The sequence below is a fragment of the Salvelinus namaycush genome, chromosome 9 (assembly GCF_016432855.1).
Source record: "Salvelinus namaycush isolate Seneca chromosome 9, SaNama_1.0, whole genome shotgun sequence".
Classification (NCBI taxonomy): Eukaryota; Metazoa; Chordata; class Actinopteri; order Salmoniformes; family Salmonidae; genus Salvelinus; species Salvelinus namaycush.
Genome location: NC_052315.1, coordinates 29,345,737 through 29,371,913, shown reverse-complemented (window position 1 = coordinate 29,371,913; position 26,177 = coordinate 29,345,737). Strand labels below are relative to the sequence as shown.

The window sequence follows — 26,177 nt, the reverse complement described above, 5'->3', positions numbered from 1 at the left end:
CAACAGCTAGGACGATGATACAATGAAATAAAGTGGCTGTTCTCTAGGTCAACCATGAAAGTTCCTCTGGTTGCATTAAGATCGTTTCATTTCTATTTCAATCTTTTGACTCAATTTCATTTTCCCGAATGAGGCTAATCAATTGGGAAATTCCCTCCACATGAAACAGCTGCTACTCCACCATGCACTGCTCTGAGCTGATGAGCTAATTTGTATAGAGTTCCCATTAACAAGCCACTATCCTACAACAAATCTTAGAATTTATACGACAAACTTGAGATTACTTTCTTGTTTAGAATAACTCTGCAAACAATTACTCCCCAACAGTTACCCCCCCCCCCCCCCCCCCCCCCCACCCCATACCCCTGATTGCAAACATTTGTTGCTACCCAATACATGCTCTTGACTTTGATGCATACAAACTGATCAGTCTAAAAGTGTTGTTTTGGAGTCTGCCAAGTAGGTGCTGTTGAAAAATCAACCTGGCTCAGCTTGAGTGATTGTGCATTTTACACGTCAATTTATTGTTTTGTCCTTAATCTTATGACAGGATGAAATATAATATATTTTATAACAGACTTTAAATCAAGGTCAGTGTTGTTATTCCCACTGCATACCAGACAACAGCTGAATATCTTATATTGTTTGTGTTCAAAGTGGTGGACTTGAAGCAAAACCAGACAGAGAAACGGAGGTGGTGCGGTATTGACAGGCTGTCTGCTGATATCAGAATGCTGAACATTTAGATTGATTTGGAGACGCTTTATGTCGGTCTTTCATATATACTTTGCAGGATGTGTTTGTGCTGACTCACAGTTGTAGAAAAATCATATTCATTTTCCTCAGTATCACAGCCCATACAACCCATATCACTCCATGCAACAAAATCCTTAAAAGGTTTTATGGAGTAATCCATTTCAAATGTCACTTTACAGATTTATTGGAATGCTGTGCTGAAAGAGCACTATTGGTTTATGAAATAAATCAAATACAGAGTACCAGTACGCTGAGCCAGTAAAGTGACCAAATGTATATGCAAATGGTTATGATTTGAGAACCTGCTCTATTTCATTCCTCTCTTAAGTCTTCAATCCCTCACCCTACCATCTGCCTGACAAAGGACATTTTTACTGACTCAACATGACTATAAATAAGACAAGACAACCAGGCAGTTGAAAACTGAAAAGTTTTGCATTGATCATATTGGAGTGAGACCAGTAATACAACTCAGACAGGACAGTAAGCTATTCAAAGGACAGTTTATGATATGATGAAACCAGAAGGCTACCCAATAAACTTCTTTATGATACAAAATTAGATTCTTTTAACATTATCTCAACAAACCTGACCTCACAAAGGCACCAATGACAGATTATAGTATTCTGTGTCTATTATAATGCTATTCACATGATGAATGGTTGAATATAGAAGGTGAATATTAATTTGATGACATATGTTAGCCTACTATTGCCTGATGGTCCTTTGAACCTGGTTATCAAAGTCATGCAGCAATAGTGAGTTCCAATTCAATGATGATCAGACAAAGGTAATAGATAGCATCCAATAGCAGCCTAGCCTAAAGCCTCAAAGAGCAGCCATAGGCTACCCTACTGTAGAAAGCCATAAAGTGCCTGTACCTTTAAGGTTTGTGGTATTTTCCATATTGTTCGTATCTCAATCGCAATGTAGTTTCAAGCACAATCTTTCAAAGTTTGACTGGGGAATTGAGGTGAGGATGAAAACAGTGCCGCTTGGAAAAAGGAAGAGAAAAAAATACGTTATAAAAATATATCAACCTGGGATTTGTTCCGAGACAAATTGTCTTCGTTCAAGATTAACATTGAAGAATATTGGTGGAGATAATTGAGTAAAATCTATCAATTTCGGCGATTAAAAGGATAATGTATTCAATCGATTTAGATTTTTGTCGCTTGGATTAGTTCTGCAGCCTTCTCCTGAGTCATGCAGTTAGAATTCCGAACATTGATATTTGGAATTGTAACACTGCTGGTCATATTTCTGATCATTGCTGATATTGCTGAAGTCCAGGAAGAAATTGGGTAAGTATAGCGGTGTTTCTGATTCGTTTTGTTCATGATTTCTGTTGCACTATACACGTGTTATATAGATGTGAAAATGCATTATTCAAAGAAATTGAATCTTATGTTCATGTGCAAATTATGTTCGATGCTGCGTTATCTTCACTCATTCATTAGAACTTCAGAAGACATTGAGTGCTCCTCCAACGTTAACATTTCTCCAGTAGGCTGTAGGCTGTTAGGATACATTTGCAGAGTTTCATTCCAAAACGCTATACATTTTCTGAAATGTTGGTAAATTAGCTTTTATTGTTTAAAGATATTATGAAAGGGATGAGTGTGTTTTTTCACTATCTAATCATGGTATGGGGTTGTTCAATGACAGACGTATTTGTTTAAAATCTATTGCTTGATGGTTTATTTTGCAAAATGCTACATATCAGTTTAACGCTCAAATAAATTAGTAGTACTGCTAGGTTTTAATTTTTTTATGAAGAAATGTACCAAATGATCATTTGTGACGTCAATATTATTATTATTTTTTGTAATAATACAGTAATATGAGATCTGTATGTAAAACATTTACATTTGACATTTTAGTAATTTAGCAGATGCTCTTATCCAGAACGTCTTACAGTAAATGGATTCACCTTAAAATAGATAGGTGAGAAAACCACATAAAGTATCACAGTCAAATATACAGGATACAAACATTCTATTTAAAATCAAATCAAATTGTATTTGTCACATGCGCCGAATACAACAGGTAGACCTTACAGTGAAATGCTTACTTACAAGCCCTTAACCAACAATGCAGTTTTAAGAAAATACCCACCAAAAAGTAAGATATAAGAAAAAAAATTGAATTAAGGAGCAGCAGTAAATAACAATAGCGGGGCTATATACAGGGGGTACCGGTTCAGTGTCAATGTGCCAATGTGCAGGGGCATCGGTGTCGAGGTAATTGAGGTAATTATGCACATGCAGGTAGGGTTATTAAAGTGGCTATGCATAAATAATAACAGAGAGTAGCAGCAGCGTGGGGGGGGGGGGGGGGGGGGGGGGGGGCAAATAGTCTGGGTAGCCATTTGATTAGCTGTCCAGGAGTCTTATGGTTTGGGGGTAGAAGCTGTTTAGAAGCCTCTTGAACCTAGACTTGGCGCTCCGGTGCCGCTTGCCGTGCAGTAGCAGAGAGAACAGTCTATGACTTGGGTTACTGGAGGCTTTGACAATTTTTAGGGCCTTCCTCTGACATCGCCTGGTATAGAAATCCTGGATGGCAGGAAGCTTGGCCCTGGTGATGTACTTGGCCGTACGCACTACCCTCTGTAGTGCCTTGTGGTCGGAGGCCGAGCAGTTGCCATACCAGGTGTTACATCTTCTCCTGCCACGCCCTCTACTGCTCATCCTGTGTCTCCTTGACCTGCCGCCACTCCCCCAGTGCTCTCTCCCTCTCTCTCTGTGTGAGATTGTGCCTGTTTTCCTTGCCTGACATGGGTTTCCTCTCAGCTGCAGTTCTTCCTGCTCTGACTCTGGTTCCTGTCTCCAGTCCCACGTCTCCTCATCCTGCTACTCTGCCCTGGATTCCCCACTCTACTCTACTGCTCCCTTGGATTCCCCACATGACCTGCTTACCCTGTCCCAACCCCTCTAGCTCCAGCCTCAGCCTCCGCATCTGGTTTCCTGCAACCCGCCCGAGCTTCCCCTGCCTGCACTCCATCTTCCCCCTGTGTTTCAACAAATACATTGGTTACTTCATCCCAGTCTCCTCGTCTGAGTCTGCTCTTTGGTTTCCCTGTTCCACTCCGTGTAACACCAGGCAGTGATGCAACCCGTCAGGATGCTCTCGATGGTGCAGCTGTAAAACCTTTTGAGGATCTGAGGATCCATGCCAAATCTTTTCAGTCTCCTGAGGGGGAATAGGTTTTGTCGTCTTTACAACTGTCTTGATGTGCTTGGACCATGTTAGCTAAATAATGGATATATATCCTTTTGCAACAACAAAAAATACAATTATACACATTTCAAATCTATGAATAAAAAATCTGAGAACAGTAATATTTTACACACACATGACGGTACCCATAAGCAATAATGTCTGATGAAAAAACACAAATTTGAAGAATTGGGGATATAACGTTTTGGAAATAAACTCTTCATTTGTGTCCATTTCAATGTTACAAACCGCTGTCCATTTGTTGATACGTTCTACTCCTATTTCTTTACTGTACATCTTGCATTTTTAATCGAACCTTTCACTTTAGCTTTCCCTTTGTGATATCCCAGTATAATAGCCTAATGCAATTGACAACAGATGTTTAACAGACGCTCTATACCTGGATCTACAAAGACCAATTTGTCTGCAGTGTAGCCTCCATGCATTATATAGTAGGCTCCAGTATCTTGAAGGACTACCTTCAGATCCTGTGTGTGTGTGTGTGTGTGTGTGTGTGTGTGTGTGTGTGTGTGTGTGTGTGTGTGTGTGTGTGTGTGTGTGTGTGTGTGTGTGTGTGTGTGTGTGTGCGTGTGTAATCTTGGCACTTTACTTATGGGGTGCATGGATGGAATAATTGCTACAAAACTAGGGGAGTCATAACACATGGGATCAAAAGTAGGCTACCTAGTATGGAGAGAATGGACTGGTAATCAGATAGTTTCAGGTGTAACTCTACACTGTTAACTCTCTTCACTGCATAATACTGAACTCTCTAACAGCTGTGTCAACTGGGTTTTGCTCTAATTCTATTGCGCTTTCATAATAAAAACCGTGTATAGTCACTATTTTAGAAGACATATTATCACAATAGACCAGACCATTGTATCAAAAGGAACCAGCCCATTGGAAGCCCATTTTGCTTTCCACATCAAACCTTGAATCAATTGCATCATCAGGCTGAGTTGAGGCTTGAGGTTGACCGATTAATCGGAATTGCCGATTAATTTGAGCCGATTACAAGTTTTCATAACAATCGGAAATCTGTATTTTTGGACGCCGATTTTGCCGATTTTTTTTACACACACCTTTATTTAACTAGGCAAGTCAGTTAAGAACACATTCTTATTTTCAATGACGGCCTAGGAACGGTGGGTTAGCTGCCTTGTTCAGGGGCAGAACGACAGATTTTTACCTTGTCAGCTCAGGGATTCAATCTTGCAACCTTACGGTTAACTAGTCCAACGCTCTAACCACCTGCCTCACGAGGAGCTTGCCTGTTACGCGAATGCAGTAAGAAGCCAAGGTAAGTTGCTAGCTAGCGTTAAACTTATCTTATAAAAAACAATCAATCAATCAATCATAATCACTAGTTATAACTACACATGGTTGATGATATTACTAGTTTATCTAGCGTGTCCTGCGTTGCATATAATCGATGCAGTGCGCATTCACGAAAAAGGACTGTCGTTGCTCCAACGTGTACCTAACCATAAACATCAATGCCTTTCTTAAAATCAATACACAGAAGTATATATTTTTAAACCTGCATATTTAGCTAAAAGAAATCCAGGTTAGCAGGCAATATTAACCAGGTGAAATTGTGTCACTTCTCTTGCGTTCATTGCACGCAGAGTCAGGGTATATGCAACAGTTTGGGCCGCCTGGCTCATTGCGAACTAATTTGCCAGAATTTTACGTAATAATGACATAACATTGAAGTTTGTGCAATGTAACAGGAATATTTACACTTATGGATGCCACCCGTTAGATAAAATACATAACGGTTCCGTATTTCACTGAATGAATAAACGTTTTGTTTTCGAGATGATAGTTTCCGGATTTGACCATATTAATGACCTAAGGCTCGTATTTCTGTGTGTTATTATGTTATAATTAAGTCTATGATTTGATAGAGCAGTCTGACTGAGCGATGATAGGCACCAGCAGGCTCGTAAGCATTCATTCAAACAGCACTTTCGTGCGTTTTGTCAGCAGCTCTTCGCAATGCTTCAAGCATATCAACTCCCGAGATTAGGCTGGTGTAACCGATGTGAAATGGCTAGCTAGTTAGCGGGGTGCGCGCTAATAGCGTTTCAAACGTCACTCGCTCTGAGACTTGGAGTAGTTGTTCCCCTTGCTCTGCATGGGTAACGCTGCTTCAAGGGTGGCTGTTGTCGTTGTGTTCCTGGTTCGAGCCCAGGTAGCGGCGAGGAGAGGGATGGAAGCTATACTGTTACACTGGCAATACTAAAGTGCCTATAAGAACATCCAATAGTCAAAGGTATATGAAATACAAATTGTATAGAGAGAAATGGTCCTATAATTCCTATAATAACTACAACCTAAAACTTCTTACCTGGGAATATTGAAGACTCATGTTAAAAGGAACCACCAGCTTTCATATGTTCTCATGTTTTGAGCAAGGAACTTAAATGTTAGCTTTCTTACATGGCACTTATTGCACTTTTACTTTCTTCCCCAACACTTTGTTTTTGCATTATTTAAACCAAATTGAACATGTTTCATTATTTATTTGAGGCTAAATTGATTTTATTGATGTATTATATTAAGTTAAAATAAGTGTTCATTCAGTATTGTTTTAATTGTCATTATTACAAACAAATTTAAAAAATCGGCCGATTAATCGGTATCGGCTTTTTTTGGTCCTCCAATAATCGGTATCGGTATCGGCGTTGAAAAATCATAATCGGTCGACCTCTAGTTGACGCACCCCAGGGCTTCTTGACAAATGGCATGCGCTTGGTGTTTTTTTCCAACACTTCAGTGTATCCTGTGTGCACTCCAGCTCCAGTCATGTTATGGTATAGAGGGCTGTTTGGTGGGTGGATGTGTGGATAGAATATTACTGTTTGATTTGTTACTGAGAGCAACAGACTGGAGACAAAATGAACAGTTCCCTTTCAAATCAAATCAATTTGTATTTGTCACGTGCCGAATACAACAGGTGTAGACCTTAACGTGAAATGCTTAACCAACAATGCAGTTCAAGAAATAGAGTTATATTTACTAAATAAACTAAAGTAAAAAAATAAATAAATAAAAAGTAACAATAAAATAACAATAACGAGGCTATATACAGGGGGCACCGGCACAGAGTCAATGTGCAGGGTCACAGGCCAGTCGAGGCAGTTTGTACATGCAGGTAGGGGCAAAACGACCGTGCATAGACAATAAACAGCGAGTAGCAGCAGTGTGAAAACAATGGGTGGGGGGGATGTCAATGTAAATAGTCCGGGTGGCCATTTGATTAATTGTTCGGCAGTCCTATGGCTTAGTGGTAGAAACTGTTAACCTCTCTGGGATATTCGGGATGCTAGCGTCCCACCTCAACAACAGCCAGTGAAATTGCAGGGCGCCAAATTCAAAACAACAGAAATCTCATAATTAAAATTCCACAAACATACAAGTATTTGACACCATTTTAAAGATAACCTTGTTGTAAATCCAGCCACAGTGTCCGATTTCAACAAAAAGGCTTTACGACGAAAGCACACCATCTGATTATGTTAGGTCAGTACCTAGTCACAGAAAAACACAGCCATTTTTCCAGCCAAAGACAGGAGTCACCAAAAGCAGAAATAGAGATAAAATTAATCACTAACCTTTGATGATCATCATCAGATGACACTCATAGGACTTCATGTTACACAATACATGTATGTTGTGTTCGATAAAGTTCATATTTATATCCAAAAATCTCAGTTTACATTGGCGCGTTATGTTCACTAGTTCCAAAACATCCGGTGATTTTGCAGAGAGCCACATCAATTTACAGAAATACTCATAATAAACATTGCTAAAAGATACAAGTGTTATGCATGGAATTTTAGATCCACTTCTTCTTAATGCAACCGCTGTGTTAGATTTCAAAAAAGCTTTACCGAAAAAGCACACCATGCAATAATCTGAGTACAGCGCTCAGACAACAAAACAAGCCATACAGATATCTGCCATGTTGTGGAGTCAACAGAAGTCAGAAATAGCATTATAAATATTCACTTACCTTTGATGATCTTCATCAGAATGCACTCCCAGGAATCCCAGTTCCACAATAAATGTTTGATTTATTCGATAAAGTTCATCATTTATGTCCAAATACCTCCTTTTTGTTCGCGCGTTTAGTACACAATCCAAACTCACGAGGCGCGGGCAAGTCCAGGCGAAATTTCAGACGAAAAGTCATATTACAGTTTGTAGAAACATGTCAAACGAAGTATAGAATCAATCTTTAGGATGTTTTTAACATAAATCTTCAATAATGTTTCAACCGGAGAATTCCTTTGTCTGTAGAAATGTGATGGAATGCAGCTAACTCTCACGTGAGCATGCGTGATCAGCTCATGCCAAACCCCTGACTCAATCAGCTCCCATTCCCTCGTCCTTCACAGTAGAAGCATCAAACAAGGTTCTAAAGACTGTTGACATCTAGTGGAAGCCTTAGGAAGTGCAATCGGACCAAATTTACACTGGATAGGCAAAGAGTTGAAAAACTACAAACCTCAGATTTCCCACTTCCTGGTTGGATTTTTTGTCAGGTTTTTGCCTGCCATATGAGTTCTGTTATACTCACAGACATCATTCAAACAGTTTTAGAAACTTCAGAGTGTTTTCTATCCAAATTATATGCATATTCTAGCTTTTAGGACTGAGTAGCAGGCAGTTTACTCTGGGCACCTTTTTATCCAAGCTACTCAATACTGCCCCCCTGTCCCAAAGAAGTTAAGGAGCCTTTTGGTCATAGACTTGGCACTCCGGTACCGCTTGCCGTGTGGTAGCAGAGAGAACAGTCTATGACTTAGGTGACTGGGGTCTTTGACAATATTTTGGGCCTTCCTCTGACACCACCTAGTGGATGGCAGGAAGTTTGGCCCCAGTGATGTACTGGACCATACGCACTACCCTCTGTAGTGTCTTACGGTCGGATGCCGAGCGAGGCAGTGATGCAAACGGTCAGGATGCTCTCGATGGTGCAGATGTAGAACTTTTTGAGGATCTGGGGACCCATGCCAAATCTTTTCAGTCTCCTGAGGGGGAAAAGGTGTTGTGGTGCCCTCTTCACAACTGTCTTGGTGTGTTTGCACCATGATAGTTAGTTGGTGATGTGGACACCAAGGAACTTGAAAGTCTTGACCCACTCCACTACAGTCCCCTCGATGTTAATGGGGCCCTGTTCAGCCCGTCTTTTCCTGTAGTCCACAATCATCTCCTTTGTCTTACCTCACTGCCAGGTCTCAGACCTCCTCCCTATAGGCTGTCTCGAAGTTGTCGGTGATCAGGCCTACCACTGTTGTGTTATCAGCAAACTTAATGATTGCGTTTGAGCCGTGTTTGGCCATGCAGTCATGGGTGAACAGGGAGTATAGGAGTGGACTAAGCACGCACCCCTGAGGGGCCCCAGTGTTGAGGATCAGCATGGCAGATGTGTTGTTGCCTACCCTTACCACCTAGGGGCGGCCCGTCAGGATGTCCAGGATCCAGTTTCAGAGGGAGGTGTTTATTCCCAGGGTCCTTAGCTTAGTGATGAGCTTTGTGGGCACTATGGTGTTGAATGCTGAGCTGTAGTCAATGAACAGCATTGTCACATAGGTGTTCCTTTTGTCCAGATGGGATGGGGCAGTGTGGAGTGTGATTGAGATTGCATCATTTGTGGTTCTGTTGGGGCGGTATGCCAATTGGAGTGGGTCTAGGGTTTCCAGGATGATGGTGTTGCTGTAAGCCATGACTAGCCTTTCAACGCCTTTTGTGGCTACCGATGTGAGTGCTACGGGGCGGTAATCATTTAGGCAGATTACCTTTGCTTTCTTGGGCACAGACATAACTGAGCCCTGCATCAGAAGACTCTTCTATCTTACACAAACACAACTCTTGAAGCTTGGAAGATACAGTTCTGCCTTCTGATAGAACAAGAATCAAGCTTCTTGTGGCTGTAAATGTTAAGTAGCTGGAACAGTTGGTACTGTAGCACTTTATTTTACAGTACAGAGATGACCAGGTATTTATTACAAAATTATGGTGGTAATATCACAATAATAATCATGTGTATGTGGTAATTACAGAGTAATAACCTATTAATTACAACTGTTTGTTTCATGAAGTAGCTTTCCTATATTGGTATATCTCTCCACTCCAAGAACAATAGAGTAGTTGTGTTGCTCCCCAGATAGTACAGCTAGGCCTGTCACCTTCATTTGAGCAGACTGAATGCTCCTGGCTCCTTGTCTGCTGCTTGTCATATTAGTGATTCTCCTTGCCTCTGTAATAACTGACTCAAGATACAATTGTACATACTTAATTGAGACACACTCCATTTGCAACGTCCTTTTGGACATAATGGAGCCGTAGTATTATGGTACTGTGTGCTTGCTCTAATTTAATTTCTGGAGCTTTATGGTTTTATAAACCCCATGAGAGTTGGGACTTTGAAGCAGATATGTTAGCCGACTTAATCGTCTTTTCTTTAACACATTGATGTTGCTGTCATAAAAGGCAATAATGATCTATGTCTTGAGCAGTAGTCCATGCTGCTCATAGTGTACAGATTGTATATCATTCAGGGTTGATCTATACAAGATTTATAGAGGATGTTTAAGCAATGTTGACCAACTACACCTCTTTATCCAGACTCACAAGCACCGGTAACAGTCAGATTGGTAGATCAGTTGGCATGTCCTGTTTTTCCCCTCAGGTGTATACATAAGATACCTGAGACATTGAGGTACCTAGCTCTACCAGGGATCATATGACACATTTTGCTCACATGCTTCTTTAACGACATGAATGGCCTTCAGCACTCATGTATCAGTGTTACACCAACAACAGTTCTGTTTCACAGTCTGACTGCGTTTTGATGCATGCTCTTCTCTTTCACGTTCATGTCAATGTGATGAGCCTACTGCTCATCTGAATACACATTAAGAGCATAGCCATGGATATTCTGACAGCCTGAATTATATGTGATGCCTGGAATTTGATTAAACCACCTCTTGCCCCTCACACTTCATGTTCTGCACGATTCCATTCATCTGAAAATAATATGATGAATTATTCTGATAGTGGGTAAAATAACTTTTCGTTGGTCTAGGAATATTGGAGGTTCCAGAACATTGTACTTGCACAGTGTCATCCCAAAACCCAACAGGTTTGTCAGGCTGACCTGCTCCTTCTATTGCCTTCTGGTTTTATAATACTCATCAATTCTGTTATTCTAGCCCTTTATTTGCTTCCCCTTTTGAGCTATTATGCTTGCAGACTTGTAAAATAATTAACAGACTTAATACACATGAACATATCAAGCAGTGGATTACAGAATTGTGTGTATCTAATTTAAATGATTGATAAATCACCCAATTGATGTACAATTGATGTGCAAGTGATAGACACATAGAACTTCCCTGGGGTTTGAAATTAAGTATCACATTTATGAAGACATGAAATTGACTGGCTTTCATTATACATTGGGTGGCTTTACACACATGACATCGTTGTTCATTCACACTGCTTTTTCAAGTGATGATATGTGTTTTTATATCACATGTATCAAAGTCATGTTGCATTTCATTTCTAATGGATGCCTTGCTGTCCTGTTGTAGAAATGTAGCAGTGAAAGCCAATCCTACACCTTTAGTCAATGAAGGGGAGGACAAGAGTCCTGCTTCTCCTTCAGGCTCGAAAAATGCCACCAGGCTCTCTTCAGATAACTGGACCTTCAACAGAACCCTCTCCAGCCTCATCAGGTAGGAATACAATCCTCTTCTGCATTGGTCTCTATTAGGTCTTACACTCCCATAAGCTGGGTATTCCTTCATGGATGACCTTCTTCCTTCTATAGGAAGAACATCCTGAGGTTCTTTGACCCAGAGAGGGACATCTCTATTCTGAAGGGCACATTGAAACCTGGAGATGTCATCCACTACGTCTTTGACCGTCAGAGCACTACCAACATCTCAGAGAACCTGTACCGGTTGCTACCCACTGCATCCCCCATGAAGAACCAGCACCACAGACGCTGTGCCATCGTAGGGAACTCTGGGATCCTACTCAATAGCAGCTGTGGGCCAGAGATAGACTCCCATGACTTTGTTATCAGGTGAGGTTCCCATAACAGCTATTTCATAAATTGAATTGATACAGGTGATTTTCAGTAGTGCGTTAAGGCATCTCCATTTAATTAAGCAATCTTCTTGTATAAAAGGGAATTATGAGTTAATTTATTGCTGCATTTGCAGTGAAATATTCAGGATAGTAATGAGTCTCTCTCTATAAAAGCACTATTCATCTTTATACTCATCTAACTGTTATGTAAGCACAGTCCCTTGGATTGAACAAATACTTCACCTTGAGGAATCAATGCCACTGAGCTAGAACACGCATTGTCCACACCGTTGGAATACCCGCTACTTTTTTGACCTTCATGTTTGTTTGATGATTTGCAGACTTTTAGAAATGAGCAGCAATACTTACAGCAATTAAATTCCTTCTGGGTAAATGTGACATTTTAAAAAGCTACTGCTGTCTACCCAAAATTTAATGAGGTGCTTTAGAGAAGCACTGCCGTTAGTTGCTAGGACTGCTACACTCATGTACCAGGGGAGAATGTCTGTCTGAAACCATCCGTCAGTGCTGCTCTGTGCGAGTGTGTCAGCAAATGGCTTTCTGTGAGTAGGTTATTTATTGCTACTCACCGGTTTGTCTGTCAGTAACAACAAAGTACAACTATGCATTGTAATGTTACAGGGGGGAAAAATCCAGTTTGCCTTACTGTGTTGCCAGTACGGCAAGGCATTGTGATTATGATGAAGAGAGAGGTATCTGAACTAATTAATGGGAATTGGGAAATATGTGAAACCATATCAATAGTACATGGATTGTTTGGATGGAAAATCATAGCATATCTCTGATCTTTTGATTCCTGTACAATAATTGTGACTCATTACATTGGGGTGGGATTTTTCCCCATTCTCCTTGTGTGACTTCAGCTGCAACCCCTGCTGTTATTACAGGGCCTTAGTGTCATTGATCTACCATCGTCTGGATATGCAGAGCCATCAGCAGTGGTGCGTGGGTAATATCACTGGTGAAGCGAGCCAGAAAAAAGCCATATTACAACCTATGTGATGTGATAATTGCTTTGTTTGCTTGATAACCAGTTCATAGGCCTATAAATCATGGTGGCAAGGCATAAGGCAGAGACCATAAGAAGACACAGTGGCAGAATAAATTCAACCACCTTTGTTTCATCACAAAACCGGAGAGCAACCTCTGTCCGGTGAAGTGCATAAAGCTTATTGCATGTAACAAACAGTTACATGACCTACAGCATGGTCAAGTAATTTAATGTTTCCGCAATTTTTGAACCACGAAACAACTATTGATTTAGAACCACAGAGAGTTACAGCAAGTCATAAAGAAAACAGGATCTGCTTCACTATTCCAGTACCATTTCAACATCATCAAATCACCCCTGCTTTGTCTAATACAGTACCAACTAAAATATACCAAAAACAATTGAAAAAAGGGATTTTTTGATAATTGCTTTGTTTGCTTGATAACCAGTTCATATGCCTTGCCACCATGATCAACAAAAGCTAAATATGATGTGACTGTCCATGGTTCTGATATCTGTGTGTGTGTGCCCATTCGTGCAAGTAGATAAAACATGTTGACTTGCCCTACTTGTAGAGAAATGCCAATGCCATCCCCCTCTCTTTCATGTTGAAGAAACGTTATACAGTACTGTCATACAGTACACACTTTCATTTTTTGTTGTCTTAGACTACCTGGCTAAAAAGCTTGCTCGCTAGCCTAACTTCCTTTCATGGGCAATGTTAGCTAGTTAATAATAGCTTTCTACATTTAGCTACATATTGAACTTCCATCCTCTCAGGCCAGGGGCACAATATATGAATTTATGGTTGGATCAGAATCGCCATTATAATCATTGCCCAGTATGCAGAATTAAGTGAAACCACAAGTCCAAATCCCTATCAAGTAAAATAAAATAAAATAAAAATGTATTTGTCACATGTGCCAAATACAACAGGTGTAGACCTTACAGTGAAATGCTTACTTACAAGCCCTTAACCAACAATGCAGTTTTAAGAAAAATAAGTGTTGAGTAAAAAATAGATAAGTAATAAAAAAAAATAAAGGTTACAAATAATTAAAGAGCAGCAGTAAAATAACAATAGCAAGGCTATATACAGGTGGTACCTGTACAGAGTCGATGTGCGGGGGAACCGGTTAGTCGATGTAATTAATAAACAGAGAGTTGCAGCAGCGTAAAAGTGGGTCTGGGAAGCCATTTGAATAGTTGTTTAGGAGTCTTATGGCTTGGGGGTAGAAGCTGTTAAGAAGCCTTTTGGACCTGGACTTGGCGCTCCGGTACCACTTGCCGTGCAGTAGCAGAGAGAACAGTCTATGAATAGTGTTGCTGGAGTCTTTGACAATTTTTAGAGCCTTCCTCTGACACCGCCTGATATAGAGGTCCTGGATGGCAGGAAGCTTGGCACTGGTGATGTACTTGGCCGTACGCACGACCCTCTGTAGTGCCTTTCAGTCGGAGGCCGAGCAGTTGCCATACCAGGCAGTGATGCAACCAGTCAGGATGCTCTCGATGGTGCAGCTATAGAACTTGCTGAGGATCTGAGGACCCATGCCAAATCTTTTCAGTCTCCTGAGGGGGAATAGGCTTTGTCGTGACCTCTTCACGACTGTCTTGGTGTGTTTGGACCATGATACTTTGTTGGTGATGTGGACACCAAGGAACTTGAAGCTCTCAAACTGCTCCACTACAGCCCCGTCGATGAGAATGGGGGCGTGCTCGGTCCTCCTTTTCCTGTAGTCCACAATCATCTTCTTTGTCTTGATCACGTTGAGGGAGAGGTTGTTGTCCTGGCACCACATGGCCAGGTCTCTGATCTCCTCCCTATAGGCTGTCTCATCGTTTTTGGTGATCAGGCCTACCACTGTTGTGTCATCAGCAAACTTAATGATGGTATTGCGGTCATGCCTGGCCATGCAGTCATTAGTGAACAGGGAGTACAGGAGGGGACTGAGCATGCACCCATGAAGGACACCCATGTTGAGGATCAGCGTGGCGGATGTGTTGTTACCTACCCTTACCACCTGGGTTCGGCCCGTCAGGAAGTCCAGGATCCAGTTGCAGAGGGAGGTGTTTAGTCCCTGGGTCCTCAGCTTAGTGATGAGCTTTGTGGGCACTATGGTGTTGAACGCTGAGCTGTAGTCAATTGTCGTGTCTTTGGCTATGCCGGATGACATGCTATTCTATAAAATCATTTCTCTGTAATTAATATTACCTGATTAAGCTAATCAGGTAGATAATTAACTAGAAAGTCGGGGCACCACGAAATAATGTTTATAGAGCTGTTATCTTCCGAATAAGCTCTTAAAGACCTGGTAATCTTTTACATCAATAGCAGTCAATATTTAATCGTCACCTTGTTTAGTCTCATCTGAAAGTTGTAAATTCTTGGTTATCTTCACGAACCCTGGCTAACAAGTTGAATCAGCAATACACAATTTGGTTGAATTATTTATTTACTAAATAATCACACAGAATGGATCATACATTGATTACAAATTATGTCATAAAGAAAACGTCCCCTGGTGGACAGAACAGATACGACGGCTGGTTACACAAAGAGAGGGGGTTGGGTTTGAGTGAAAGAGCGGGAAGACTGAGTAACAAAGGGAGAAGCTATGCTATCGTAAATACAGAATCTTATGCATTCTAAATAACCGCCTATTTGAAAAAGGAGAATGCAATAAATATTTACTCTGAGCAGCGCTTCGGTAGATGGGAGGCCGGGTTGTCCAGCATGGATCTCTGGTCCTCTGAAGACTGTCTAGTGGTGAACTGGAGCATGGTAGAATGGATACTCTGTCCGTCCTCTCCTAGTCCACGTTTAGCGACTGCTGTTAACTCAACGGCTAGGAGGTATCACTTCTGGAGTGAATAAGTGTTCAAAGTTCATACCAAGTTGCCATACTTTTAAGCTCATGCTATATTCTGGCTGGTATAGTCGAAATTCATCCTTCCGGGGTGTAGGTCGTCACCTTCACATTGAAATTCGATGCTAATTTGATGCTTCCTTAGGTTGTCTAAGGTTGGCTTAGTTCTGTAGGTGGTCTTTGTCCTTTCAACGTGGGGACCTCAAGTCCACACGTCCTTGGAACAGCTTATTATCTGAGCCCTTTTAAACGTAGGACTGTCGCCCTAACGTCCTCGGAACACAAAGTTACATTTTCGTCAAGGGCTTTATATAGGAGGGGAGAGAAGGGCGTGTTTCATAGTTTATAACCAATGTCTCTTCACATGGGCGGGGCCACTGAGTGAGCAGAGCTTCAACCTTATGAAAACCCAATTCTCTCATTTGGAAGCTAAAATTTCATTTTTTCACAAATATTTTCATATTTAAACATTTAAATTGCCCAACAATTCCATGTGAATTTGATAACTATAATGTGTAGACTTTCCAAGATACAGTTTATGTCATCCTATCATTAGTAAGAATGTCTCAGACGCCAACTGATCTGGCATCATATTCATTAAGTACCAACGCATATTTTCAACTGGTTGCATTACCGAAATGTGGTTCCTTTCCCCCCACCTTGTGATGTTCCCAGACTCTATATGTTTAACAAAGGCTTTTCAAGAATCCTTCAATCCTTCAAGAGAGAGGAAAGGGAGAAAGGTATTTATGGGGGGGTCAAAACCTCACCCACAAGCCAACATCATGACACAATGAATATCATTCTCACATTGGTGTTCCTTTTGTCTTGGTGGAAAGGGCAGTGTGGAGTGCAATAGAGATTGCATCATCATTGGAGTGGGTCTCGGGTTTCCGGGATAATGGTGTTGTGAGCTATGACCAGCCTTTCGGTAGTCAATTTTCGGTCATTTAGGCAGGTTACCTTAGTGTTCTTGGGCACAGGGACTATGGTGGTCTGCCTGAAACATGTTGGTATTACAGACTCAGTCAGGGACAGGTTGAAAATGTCAGTGAAGACACTTGCCAGTTGGTCAGCGCATGCTCAGAGTACACGTCCTGGTAATCCGTCTGGCCCTGCGGCCTTGTGAATGTTGATCTGTTTAAAGGTCTTACTCACATCGGCTACAGAGAGCGTTGTCACACAGTTGTCAGGAACAGCTGATGCTCTCATGCATGTTTCAGTGTTACTGGCCTGAAGCAAGCATAGAAGTAATTTAGCCTGTCTGGTAGGCTCGTGTCATTGGGCAGCTTGCGGCTGTGCTTCTTTCTGTAGTCTGTAACAGTTTGCAAGCCCTGCCACATCCCACGAGTGTCGGAGCCAGTGTAGTAGGATTTAATCTTAGTCCTGTATTGACGCTTTGCCTGTTTGATGGTTCATTGGAGGGCATAACGGGATTCCTTATAAGCTTCCGGGTAAGCTTCCGGGTTAGAGTCCCACTCCTTGAAAGCGGCAGCTCTAGCCTTTAGCTCAGTGCGGATGTTGCCTGTAATCCATGGCTTCTGGTTGGGGTATGTACATACATCACTGTGGGGATGACGTCATCGATGCACTTATTGATGAAACCGGTGACTGATGTGGTGTACTCCTCAATCCCATCGCAAGAATCCCAGAACATATTCCAGTCTGTGCTAGCAAAACAGTCCTGTAGCTTAGCATCTGCTTCATCTGACCACTTTTTTATTGAGCATGTCACTGGTGCGTCCTGATTTAGTTTTTGCTTGGAAGCAGGAATCAGGAGGATAGAATTATGGTCAGATTTGCCAAATGGAGGGCGAGGGAGAGCGTCTCTGTGTGTGGAGTAAAGGTTGTTTGGAGTTTTTTTCCCTCTGGTTGCACATTTAACATGCTGGTAGAAATGATGTAAAATGGATTTAAGCTTCTCTGCATTAAGGTCCCCGGCCACTAGGAGCGCCGCCTCTGGATAAGCGTTTTCCTGTTTGTTGTGGTAAATAGACAGCTACGAAGAATATAGATAAAAACTCTCTTGGTAAATAGTGTGGTCTACAGCTTATCATGAGATACTGTACCTCAGGCGAGCAAAACCTCGAAACTTCCTTAGATTTCATGCACCAGCTGTTGTTTACAAATATACACACACCGCCTTGTCGGGCGTCTGAAGTAAATCCTTTTCGTCCGACTCATTAAAGAAAAAATCTGCTTCCAATACGAGGTGAGTAATCGCTGTCCTGATATCTAGAAGCTATTTTCGGTCATAAGAGACGGTGGCAGAAACATTTGACACACAATAGCGCAATTGGTTAGGGGACCGTAAAACGGCAGCCGTCTCCTCCGGCAGCATTGACGTATCTCCATCCATGGCTAATTTAGGAAAGGGCCCATTTTATCTAGCTAGCTAACCACCAGAGAACAACAACAGAACGAGATGCTCAACACAACGAGTTTCTGTCAGTGACGTATGCTCTCAATGTGATGTGATTGGAGTGAAGCCAAATCCAAACTGGCTTCCCGTGACACTTTTTTTTGGTGCGCCAGGACCATTCACAGTTGAGCTCACTCAGTTCAGCTTAATGCTGATTGGCTATTATTTTTTTGTTTAATTATCAAGGGAGGCCAAATGCTTGCTGGCTTCCCTTGCATTCAATACTATGGATGGCAAACATGTCATACTCTTTTGGACCAGACAGCATGAGTCAGCCTCTTGCGAAATGAAGATAATTGTTGAAACACAGAGAGACAAAAGATAAATAATTGTCTGTTTTTTTCTTGGTACATTTTTGGGGGAAGCCTAGCTTCCCTTGGCAACCATGAAGGCACGTCACTGAAAGCCATATGCCTCTGGGTCGTTCCACCAACTACGTGCCTTTTGAGAAGTGTAACTTGTTCAAAAAAGTTCTGTCATAAAGAGAACTTGTTCACCTTAATAAAAAACAAGTTTTCCCATCTCAAGAAGTTGAATTTAAAAAAATATGGCTATAGTAAGCACCTATTAAGTGCCAAATAAAGTAACACGGTTGACTGTAATAGGGTTGACGATTTCATCTTAAATCAGCCATAAATCCCCATTTGACAAGGGGAATGGAAGCTTGTTGTGTGCAACAAGGAGTGGAAATTGAATACAAGGTTCACAAAAAAGTACATTTCTAGCCTGTCTATCTCTAACAGGGTTGATGTGGTATGCTCTACCCGCTTAGTTTTCACCAAAATACAACAGAAAATGTTTTTTTTTAAACATTTGCTTTTACACTATGATTTGACTATTATAGGTTCAATGTTTCTTTTGAATAAAATATTTCAAAAGGAATAGTTTCACCATATTAAAACGTTCAGTTCGCGTAACAGGGTTGACCTTAAAATGAGGGACAGACGTAAATTAATCACTAATCACATGAAATAAATAATACTCTTCAGAACTGACTTTGTCAAAGAAACAAAATAACTAGGGCTTTACAATGATGGTGCAACTTTTTTGTATTAAGTGAGTGGAAATGTTCCTAGGAGTGACACAGAGTTGATGGAGGGACATGTCAAAATGCTGAATTTTGGCACTTTAGCAAACTTTTAGTTGTATAAAAATAAATCAGATGTATTGAATTCTCCATGTGATCTATATTAAAGGGCACTTCAATTAATATAACAGGCTTTTAAAATTCTGTATTGGTTCACAATTTCTACTTAAAATATCAAAGGGACGCAAAAGGCACTAATTTCGTGGAACGACCTATACAGTGCCTTATTCAGACCCCTTGACTTTTTCCAAATTTTTTTAGGTTAAAGCCTTATCCATAAAATGGATTAAATAGTTTTTTTCCTCATCAATCTACACACAATACCCCATAATGACAAAGCAAAAACTGTTTATTTTTGCTAATTTATTACAAATAAGAAACTGACCCTTCACGGAGTACTTTGTTGAAGCACCTTTGGCAGCGATTACAGCCTTGAGTTTTCTTGGGTATGATGCCACAAGCTTGACACACCTGTATTTGGGGAGTTTCTCCCATTCTTCTCTGCAGATTATCTCAAGCTTTGTCAGGTTGGATGGGGGGCGTTGCTGCACAGCTATTTTCAGGTCTCTCCAGAGATGTTCGATCGGGTCAAGTCCGGGCTCTGGCTGGGCCACACAAGGACATTCAGAGACTTGTTCTTAGTGTTCTTGTCCTATTGGAAGGTGAAACTTCACCGTAGTCTGCAGTCCTGAGCACTCTGGAGCAGGTTTTCATTAAGGATCTCTCAGTACTTTTCTCTGTTCATCTTTGCCTCAATCCTGACTAATCTTGCAGTCCCTGCCGCTCAAAAACATCTCCGCAGCATGATGCTGCCACCACCATGCTTCACAGAGGAATGGTGCCAGGTTTCCTCCAGATGTGATGCTTGGCATTCAGGCCAAAGAGTTCAATTTTGGTTTCATCAGACCAGAGAATCTTGTTTCTCATGGTCTGAGAGTCTTCAGGTGCCTTTTGGCAAACTCCAAGCGGGCTGTCATGTGCCTCTTAGTGAGGAGTGGCTTCCACCTGGCCACTCTACCATAAAGGCCTGATTGGTGGAGTGCTCCAGAGATGGTTGTCCTTCTGGAAGGTTCTCCCATCTTCACAGAGGAACTCTAGAGCTCTGTCAGAGTGACCATCGGGTTCTTAGTCACCTCCCTGACCAAGGCCCTTCTCCCCCAATTGCTTAGTTTGGCCTGGCGGCCAGCTCTAGACAGGGTCTTGGTGGTTCCAAACATCTTCCATTTAAGAATGATGGAGGCCACTGTGTTCTTGGGGACCTTCAATGCTGCAGAAATGTTTTGGTACCCTTCCCCAGATCTGTGCCTCAACACAATCCTGTCTCGGGAACTCTACGGACAATTCCTTCGACCTCATGGCTTGGTTTTTGATCTGACATGGGGACCTTATATACAGTGGGGCAAAAAAGTATTTAGTCAGCCACCAATTGTGCAAGTTCTCCCACTTAAAAAGATGAGAGAGGCCTGTAATTTTCATCATAGGTACACTTCAACTATGACAGACAAAATGAGAAAAAAAATCCAGAAAATCACATTGATTTTTTATGAATTTATTTGCAAATTATGGTGGAAAATAAGTATTTGGTCACCTACAAACAAGCAAGATTTCTGGCTCTCACAGACCTGTAACTTCTTCTTTAAGAGGCTCCTCTGTCCTCCACTCGTTACCTGTATTAATGGCACCTGTTTGAACTTGTTATCAGTATAAAAGACACCTGTCCACAACCTCAAACAGTGACACTCCAAACTCCACTATGGCCAAGACCAAAGAGCTGTCAAAGGACACCAGAAACAAAATTGTAGACCTGCACCAGGCTGGGAAGACTGAATCTGCAATAGGTAAGCAGCTTGGTTTGAAGAAATCAACTGTGGGAGCAATTATTAGGAAATGGAAGACATACAAGACCACTGATAATCTCCCTCGATCTGGGGCTCTACGCAAGATCTCACCCCGTGGGGTCAAAATGATCATAAGAACGGTGAGCAAAAATCCCAGAACCACACGGGGGGACCTAGTGAATGACCTGCAGAGAGCTGGGGCCAAAGTAACAAAGCCTACCATCAGTAACACACTACGCCGCCAGGGACTCAAATCCTGCAGTGCAGACGTGTCCCCCTGCTTAAGCCAGTACATGTCCAGGCCCGTCTGAAGTTTGCTAGAGAGAATTTGGATGATCCAGAAGAAGATTGGGAGAATGTCATATGGTCAGATGAAACCAAAATATAACTTTTTGGTAAAAACTCAAGTCGCCGTGTTTGGAGGACAAAGAATGCTGAGTTGCATCCAAAGAACACCATACCTACTGTGAAGCATGGGGGTGAAAACATCATGCTTTGAGGCTGTTTTTCTGCAAAGGGACCAGGACGACTGATCCGTGTAAAGGAAAGAATGAATGGGGCCATGTATTGTGAGATTTTGAGTGAAAACCTCCTTCCATCAGCAAGGGCATTAAAGATGAAACGTGGCTGGGTCTTTCAGCATGACAATGATCCCAAACACACCGCCCGGGCAGCGAAGGAGTGGCTTCGTAAGAAGCATTTCAAGGTCCTGGAGTGGCCTAGCCAGTCTCCAGATCTCAACCCCATAGAAAATCTTTGGAGGGAGTTGAAAGTCCGTGTTGCACAGCAACAGCCCCAAAACATCACTGCTCTAGAGGAGATCTGCATGGAGGAATGGGCCAAAATACCAGCAACAGTGTGTGAAAACCTTGTGAAGACTTACAGAAAACGTTTGACCTCTGTCATTGCCAACAAAGGGTATATAACAAAGTATTGAGATAAACTTTTGTTATTGACCAAATACTTATTTTCCACCATAATTTGCAAATAAATTCGCAATGTGATTTTCTGGATTTTTTTTTCTCATTTTGTCTGTCATAGTTGAAGTGTACCTATGATGAAAATTACAGGCCTCTCTCATCTTTTTAAGTGGGAGAACTTGCACAATTGGTGGGTGACTAAATACTTTTTTGCCCCACTGTAGACAGGTGTGTGTCGTTCCAGATCATGTCCAATCAATTGAATTTATTGCCGGTGGACTCGAATCAAGTTGTAGAAACATTTCAAGGATGATCGCTGGAAACAGGATGCAAACTAAACACCTTCTTTGCCCGTTTTGAGGATAATACAGTGCCACCGATGCGGCCCGCTACCAATTACTGCGGCCCCCCCTCTCCTTCTCCGTGGCCGACGTGAGTAAGACATTTAAACATGTTAACCCTCCCATGACTGCGTGGCCATGCCCGCCTCCAACTCAATCATCAAGTTTGCAGACGTCACAACAGTAGTGGGCTTGATTACCCACAACGACGAGACAGCCTACAGGGAGGAGGTGAGGGCACTCGGAGTGTGGTGTCAGGAAAACAACCTCTCACTCCATGTCAACAAAACAAAGGAGATGATCGTGGACTTCAGGAAACAGCAGAGGGAGCACCCCCCTATCCACATCAACGGGACAGCAGTGGAGAAGGTGGAAAGTTTTAAGTTCCTCGGCATACACATCACGGACAAACTGAAATGGTCCACCCATACAGACAGTGTGGTGAAGAAAGTGCAACAGCGCTTCTTCAACCTCAGGAGGCTGAAGAAATTTGTCTTGGCCCCTAAAACCCTGACAAACATTTTACAGATGCACAATTGAGATCATCCTGTTGGGCTGTATCACCGCTTGGTACGGAAACTGCACCGCCCACAACCGGAGGCAAACTACCTGCCCTCCAGGACACCTACAGCACCTGATGTCACAGGAAGGCCAAAAAGATAATCAAGGACATCAACCACCCGAGCCACAGCCTGTTCACCCCGCTACCATCCAGAAGGCGAGGTCAGTACAGGTGCATCAAAGCTGGGACCGAGAGACTGAAAAACAGCTTCTATCTTAAACAGCCATCACTGACACAGAGAGACTGCTGCCCACATACTGACTCGAAATCATTGGCCACTTTAATAAATGGATCACTAGTCACTTTTATAATTCCACTTTAATAATGTTTACATATCCTGCATTACTCATCTCATTTGTATATACTGTATTCTGTACCATCTATTGCATCTTGCCTATGCTGCTCGGTCATCGCTCATCCATATATTTATATGTACATGTTCTTATTCCATCCCTTTACTTACATAGATTTGTGTGTATTAGGTAGTTGTTTTGGAATTGTTAGATTACTTGTTAGATATTAATGCACTGTCGGAACTAGAAGCACAAGCATTTCACTACACTCGCATTAACATCTGCTAACCACGTTTATGTGACCAATACAATTTATTTGATTTGATTTGACCTGAGCTCAATTTCGAGTCTCATAGCAAAGGGTCTGAATTCTTATGTAAATAAGGTATTTCTGTTTCGTGTTTTTTATACATTTGCAAACATTTCTAAAAACCTGTTTTCGCTTTGTCACTATGTCTAGATTTCTGAGTAAATTAAAAAAAAAAATCTATTTTAGAATAAGTAATATAAAAAATGTAAAAAAAATATGGAAAAAGTCAAGGGGTCTGAATACTTCCCGAAGGCACTGTATATGGTGGAAGAGTAAATCCCAAAACCCCTTGCTGCCGGAGTGTCAGATCAACAGGGAAATTGCAAGACAGGTCAGGATGAGTTGGCAGAGAAAGACATGGTTTAGCAAGGGCAGTTAGCTGGGAGGGAGTGATGAGGGATTTGCTGAGGTATTCAGGCAGGGAGATAATCCCTCTACTCACAGCAGTGCTCAGCTCCACCCACCTCTGGCTCTCACACAGTAGCCTCACATTCTACTTTCATAGATATAGGACACTTTTTTTCTTCATTTTAGGTCATTATCTCTCTGTGCATTGGCACTGTTTAATCACTTTTACTGAGGTCAGTCAAGTAACTTTCTGTGAACTCCTTACCAATACACAGCAGCATGACACATGGAATACATTAATTAAGGTTTTCAACCCTGAGCTAGGTGTGTTTGGTATGGGATTATTCTTAGCTGACTGATTATGTGCCTAATTCAGGTTGAACAATGTCTGAGCATCCTAAATGATTGTATGTGGTGTTTAGAGCTTCTGGAGGACAGTAGGATATTGACCTCAATACTTCTGGCAGACTAATCAAAAGGATGAAGTGATAGCATAATAATTTATATGCATGGCTCTTTGCAGATGTAACCTGGCACCAGTGGAGGAGTATGCTGGGGATGTGGGGCGGCGCACCAACCTGGTGACCATGAACCCGTCGGTGGTGCAGCGGGCCTTCCATGACCTGGCCAGTGAGCAGTGGAGGGAGCGCTTCCTGCAGCGGCTCCGGGGCCTCAGCGGCAGCGTGTTGTGGATCCCAGCCTTCATGGCCAAGGGAGGAGAGGAGAGGGTGGAGTGGGCCATCCGTCTCATCCTGCTGCACACGGTGGATGTGCACACCGCCTTCCCCTCACTGCGCCTTCTCCATGCTGTCAGAGGGTAAGACAAGGAGGGAACACGTGTGCCCTTTGTGACACTGCAGCATGTAGTCTGTCTGTACACCTGTGAACTCCTCAACCCAGGGCCTGGTAGCCACTAATCTAGCAGCAGTTCACAGGTCCCCTGCTATTTTTAAACACAGCATTACAGCTACTCTAAAGGCCGTTGGTGGCCAACTTACTGCTGCTTACTGCTGCTGGCCTCTCTGTCTGCCGTTGGATTTGCAGAAGGAGGACAGTTAGACAGGGACAGCAGGACTGGTATTTTCTGTAGTATAGTTAGGCAAAAAGCCTGGAATCTTCTCTGAAAGGGCAATAAATGTTTTGAAATGCAGGGAAAACGCTAATGAAATGCAGTGCATGTCTATGACATTTTAGCTATACTGGTTTTTGATAAATGCTCAGTATGCCAAACTGAATACTTTCCCCTGGGCTTCTGCTTCTCTGACTACTAGATGCCCTTTAAATAGATCATCCTTTGGCTTCCCCATTGACCTACTAATCCAGAGTCTACTGCTAGGAGAGTATCTATAGGTCCTGGTGGGCCAGACTATGAGTGAGAGGACCAGATGGACCTTGCTTTGTTACTGCGGGCCCCAGACCCCTCTGTCTTATCACAATTCAGCTCCTCTACTCGAGTCGACTGGCTCCTAAGCATGTATCCACCCAGAGATCTGAGTGAAAGCCACCACATAGGGAGGGAATGGCGCTTATTGTTGGGGCTTATTCAATAGGGCTGTGTTTACAAGTGTATGCTAGTTTAATAGATTCTATAGACATTGAACACTCACTGATAAATAGCTCTAGCCTAAAACAAACATTCTTAAGATTTGTATACATTCTTCTTAAGACATCTGAGATTTCTTTCTCAGATGTCAGGTCTCTTGGGTGCCATGAAAGACCATTTGATTGTTTACTCTCCCTCTTCATTCTTCCTCGTCAGGTATTGGCTGACTAACAATGTCCAGATCAAGAGACCCACTACTGGTCTGTTGATGTACACCATGGCCACTCGCTTCTGTGAGGAGATCCATCTGTACGGCTTCTGGCCTTTCCCTCGGGATTCACAGGGGAAACCAGTCAAGTACCATTACTATGACACTCTGACCTACGAGTACACATCCCATGCCAGTCCACACACTATGCCATTGGAGTTCAGGACACTGAGTTCACTCCACAGACAGGGGGCGCTGCGACTCAACACTGGCTCTTGTGATGCAGGAATGTAATCTAAAAAAGCAGCATGGAATGTACACTGAGTATACCAAACATTT

General features: G+C 42.2%; 1 protein-coding gene across 1 annotated transcript; it reads left to right on the top strand.

Annotated features, from left to right (window-relative positions):
* Positions 1-1,962: 1,962 nt before the first annotated feature.
* On the top strand, positions 1,963-26,132 carry st8sia2 (ST8 alpha-N-acetyl-neuraminide alpha-2,8-sialyltransferase 2). Its single transcript, XM_039000372.1, has 6 exons — positions 1,963-2,060; positions 11,078-11,134; positions 11,586-11,729; positions 11,825-12,082; positions 24,611-24,904; positions 25,847-26,132. The coding sequence occupies exons 1-6, from the start codon at positions 1,963-1,965 to the stop codon at positions 26,130-26,132; spliced, it is 1,137 nt and encodes a 378-aa protein (XP_038856300.1).
* Positions 26,133-26,177: the final 45 nt, after the last annotated feature.

Bases quoted from the DNA above. Each gene is read 5' to 3' on its own strand.
- st8sia2 (XM_039000372.1), top strand. From the start codon at position 1,963: ATGCAGTTAGAATTCCGAACATTGATATTTGGAATTGTAACACTGCTG. The intron at 2,061-11,077 runs GTAAGTATAGCG...TCGTTGGTCTAG, and splicing joins GAAGTCCAGGAAGAAATTGG to GAATATTGGAGGTTCCAGAA. The intron at 24,905-25,846 runs GTAAGACAAGGA...CTTCCTCGTCAG, and splicing joins CTTCTCCATGCTGTCAGAGG to GTATTGGCTGACTAACAATG.